Raw genomic sequence first — 4,567 nt, 5'->3', positions numbered from 1 at the left:
CCTGCTTACTCACTACGTGACCTAGAAATTTTACCTCATTCTTCTAGAATTCACATTTAGAAAGTTTAGCATACAACTTTCTCTCTTTCAAAATCCACAGCACGATCCTCAAGTGTTCTGCATGCTTCTCCTCAATCTTAGAGTAGATTAGAATATCATCAATGAAGAGATAACGAATCTATCCAGGAAAGGACGAAATATCCAATTCATATAGTCCATAAACACAGTAAGGGCATTGCCAGCCCAAATGACATCACAGTGTATTCATAGTGACCATATCGAGTTCTGAAAGTGATTTTCGAGGTATCTTCATCTCTCACTCTTATCTGGTAATAACTAGACCTTAGGTCGATCTTGGAAAAGACACTAGCTCCTTGCAATTAGTCCATCAGATCGTCAATTCTTGACAATGGGTATTTATTCTTTATTGTCACTATATTTAGTTGTCTGTAGTCCATGCACAGCCACATACTTCCATCCTTCTTTTTCACCAACAATACTAGTGCTCCTCATGGAGAAACGCTAGGACGAATGAAGTTCTTACTTATTAACTCCTCTAGCTGAGCTTTAAGTTCAGCTAGCTCTAAAGGCGACATTCAGTAAGGTGCAATTGAAATTGGTCCTGCTCCAGGAACCAGCTCAATTACAAATTCGATTTCTCAAGAAGGAGAAAATTCAGGTATGTCTTCAGGGAATACTTCTGGAAATTTATTCACAATTGGAATCCGATTCAAACTTTGTTCATCGTTCGACACACTGGCAGCCAATAGTATGAGTTCCGAACATTCACTTCCACTACAATTCACCATGACAGAATTCAAATAATATCCATTCGCCACCACCGGTCCTTCTGAACCTTCCGACATAAACTACAGTGATCTTTCAAAACAATCGAGTAGAACATGATTCTTTGATAACCAATCCAATCCCAGAATGAGATCGAGGCCAGTCATCGGTAGACAAATTAAATCATGGACAAAAATTCGGTGCTTAATTCGGAACGGAACTTGTTGACAACCTAATCTAGTTACGACGGTCTCAGAGGCAAGAGTATGTACATGCAAATCATATGTTAGCATGGTAATCTTCAATCCTAACTCATTAGCTTTCTCAAATGATATAAATGAATGTGATGCCCTAGTATCAAATAAAGCAATTAAGATTGTACCACCAATTTCACATTTACCTCTGATCAGAGTGTCTGACCTCTCAGCACCATCCGCCGATATGGTAAACACACGTCTCTGCTGCTGAACTTTCTCAGCTTCCTGTCTCTTCCTCTCTGGACAATTCCAAGACAGATGTTCGGCTCCACCACAGTAGTAGCATACACCTACTCTAGCTCTACATGGAGAATTAGGATGATATGCCCCACATCTCCTACATGTCAAGTTGTTGGGAGGATTCCAAATATGCCTTCCTTTGCCTCTTCGCTGGTTGTTGTTATTATTGAATCCTCGAAAGTTATTCTGACCCAAATGTTGTTGTGGGACATAACCACCTCAATTGAAATTTTGTCTTCTAGGCGCAAAGTTCCTCCCCTGATCTCTCCTAACAAAAGTTCGGTGATCACCCTTGTCCAATGCTGCCTTTCTCGCACAATCATCGACAACTCTGCTATTGTTTACTAATTCAGAAAATATTCTGATCTCCATTGGACCCACTGTACTCAAAATGTCACTCCGCATACCACCTTCATATTTTATGCATTTCCATTCTTCAAAATCCTCCGGAGCACCGTGACAAATTCTAGAAAACCGGCATAGTTTCTCAAACCGATTGGTATAATCTGTCACTGACATAGGACCCTGCTACAGCTGTAACAACTCAAGCTCCTTTGCCGTCCTTACTGAGTTTGGGAAATACTTCTTATAAAATTCGGATTGGACTACATCCTAAGGGATTGCAACATTATCTTGCTGCAGAAGGCATCGGGTCCCTTGCCACTAATACTGAGCTTCATCCATCAGCTGATAAGTAGCAAACTCAACACACTGATCTTCAGGCACTTGTTGCGCTTGCAAGGCTCTTTCCATCACCTGAAACCAATTATCAACCTCTGTGGGATTTGTGGTTCGTCTAAAAGTTGTTGGATTTATCTTCAGAAAAGTTGCTAAGGTCATCGGCCCATTTCCGCCATTACCCCGTTTCCGTTATTAACTTGCTGACCAATGGCCTCAGCCGTTGTTTACATAGCAGCCACCATGTTTTCCAAAGAATTCGTAAAGTCCATGGGATTATTCATATTTGTTTCAGGTTTCGCATTAATATTCTGTCCTCTGCCTCGATCGCGTCCACATCCACGAGTCATCATTTGGTTCCTGTTCACACCAAACAAGTGATATTAAGGTGATTAGTCTCAATATCTCAACTCTAATGTTTCAAAGTTTCAAATGCGTACTCATAAACAAATATGCCATATCTATCAATTAGATATCCTAATTAGTACATACACACACCCAGAGTATGCTCAGAAGCATAGTCAGTCCGTCCCTCAGCCTCTACAAGAACGAACTGCTCTGATACCATAATATAATACTCTACCACACAGAGCCTTACACTTAAGTCGTAAGCAGAGGTGGCAAGGTATTAGGACCTCTAAAAGAAAAGACTTAAATAAACATAGTTGAAAATACTTTTATAACGAGGAACCTTAAAAAAAATCGTGTCACACTCATACGTATAAGCGTAAAACAGAATGGACAAGATCAAAGAAAGCTGAAAACATAATATACATATCAGAGTTCCAAAATACAGATATTAAGCTCCAGACTCGACCTGCGAAGCTAATGGCTAGAATATATATGGAAGGTCTTCGCTTGTAAGGAAGGTCTCCAGACGCTCAACGTGATGCCTCTCGACCTGCATATGAAAAATAACAAAAATATGTATGGAATGAGAACCGGGGGTTCTCAGTATGGTAAATCTTCCCACATAGTTAATATAAAAGGTCCCGAAAAAGCCAGAGGCATTTCTAGAACTCCGACATTCATATTTTAGCTTAAAGACCCAACTAAACCATAAATTAGGTAAGTTATCTAAGGTATTCAAGTTCTAAATCTAACTTTAACTTAACACTTCACTTTCTGTCTCCTTTAACCCTCCGAATCACCGGTGGAACAACCTCCTCCCCCCCACACTTCTGCCAAGAGGGTCTTTCAGAAAATATACACATACAATTCAAACAAGGAAAACGCAGACATAGGTGCAATTAAACAAATAGAACAAGTAGCAGATAAGCAGAGTTAAGCAATTAAGCAAACCAAAACAATACACACCCAAGCAAAACATACAAATGCACATGACGTATGCATGTCCTATGGATGATAAGTCTCATCTGTCAGTTATATAGCCAGCCCGACATGTCCCGGTAGTTAACCATTTGACAGTCCCTCTGTGCGCGCATCTCCAAGCTCAAAAATAATATCTATAAAGTCAAACTCCAAACTCAATAATTTAATATTCCATGGAGTCAAACTCCAAGCTCAATAATATTCCATAGAGTTAAACTCCAAGCTCAATAGTATAATATTCAAAATCCATATATAATATGCAATCTGCTATTTTACCATCTGCCACTTGTAATACTATTGATCGCATTTGCAGGAATTTTTCTAGGGTGATACTCATCAAACAAAGAAGATACACTTACTTAGCTGGAAGAAAGTCTGTGAGCCAAAACAGGTTGGGGGACTGGGCATTAGGCATGCAAGCCTGATGAATCAAGCCTTTATGATAAAAGCGGGTTGGGGTCTTATAGAGAAGAAAGGCGCTCTTTGGGTTAGAGTCCTTCGATCGAAATATGGTGGTGGTAATGATATTATACCCAGAGTGGAGAGAAAGAGGAGCAACTCTGATCTTTGGAAGGGTATTTGTTCGTCTTGGGACAATATTCAGAGTAACTGCATTTGGAGAGTTGGGGATGGATCCCAAATTCATTTTTGGAATCATAACTGGGTCTCTGGTGTGGGGCTGCTCAGCGAAATGACAAGCCAGGTAAGTGTCAACCTCAATTATAATGATATGCTAATGGATTTCCTTGATGTCTCAAGGCAATGGGACGTTGGAAAGCTGCAAGAGGTGCTGCCGGAGCACATTATCAAGAAAATTGTTGCTATCTCCCCCCCGTCCCCATGGAAAGAAGCTGATCGCATAGCCTAGGGAGCCTCCTCGGACGGATCATTCACTGTCAAGTCAGCGTACCAGAGCCTAGGAGAGGTCCAGTAGTCTCCGGACAAGGTCTTCTGTTTAGTGTGGAAGTGGCAAGGCCCTGAACGTGTCAGAACCTTCCTTTGGTTGGTGGCGCATAATGCTATCCTGACGAATTCAGAAAGAAAGCGTAGACATTTGACTAGTGTTGACTCTTGCCCCCGATGCCACTACCAGGAAGAGTCAACCATTCATGTGCTGCGGGATTGCTTCTATGCAAGGAACATTTGGGAAATCCTAATCCCCCCTAATAAGTTACCTTCCTTCTTTAATACTTGTCTTAGCGATTGGTTGCTGCAAAACCTTACTGCTTCTAATAACTGGGCCTGCTTATTTGGGGTTGCTATGTCCTCAATTT

General features: G+C 40.9%; 1 protein-coding gene across 1 annotated transcript; it reads right to left on the bottom strand.

The window, feature by feature from the left end:
* Positions 1–869: 869 nt before the first annotated feature.
* On the bottom strand, positions 870–1,802 carry LOC127747506 (uncharacterized). The gene is made up of 2 exons (XM_052261479.1): positions 1,557–1,802; positions 870–1,469 (listed from the first exon to the last, which is right to left on the bottom strand). The coding sequence occupies exons 1-2, from the start codon at positions 1,800–1,802 to the stop codon at positions 870–872; spliced, it is 846 nt and encodes a 281-aa protein (XP_052117439.1).
* Between the last annotated feature and the right edge of the window lie 2,765 nt (positions 1,803–4,567).

The sequence above is a fragment of the Arachis duranensis genome, chromosome 1 (assembly GCF_000817695.3).
Source record: "Arachis duranensis cultivar V14167 chromosome 1, aradu.V14167.gnm2.J7QH, whole genome shotgun sequence".
Lineage (NCBI taxonomy): Eukaryota > Viridiplantae > Streptophyta > Magnoliopsida > Fabales > Fabaceae > Arachis > Arachis duranensis.
This window is presented reverse-complemented; position numbering and strand designations above follow the sequence as displayed.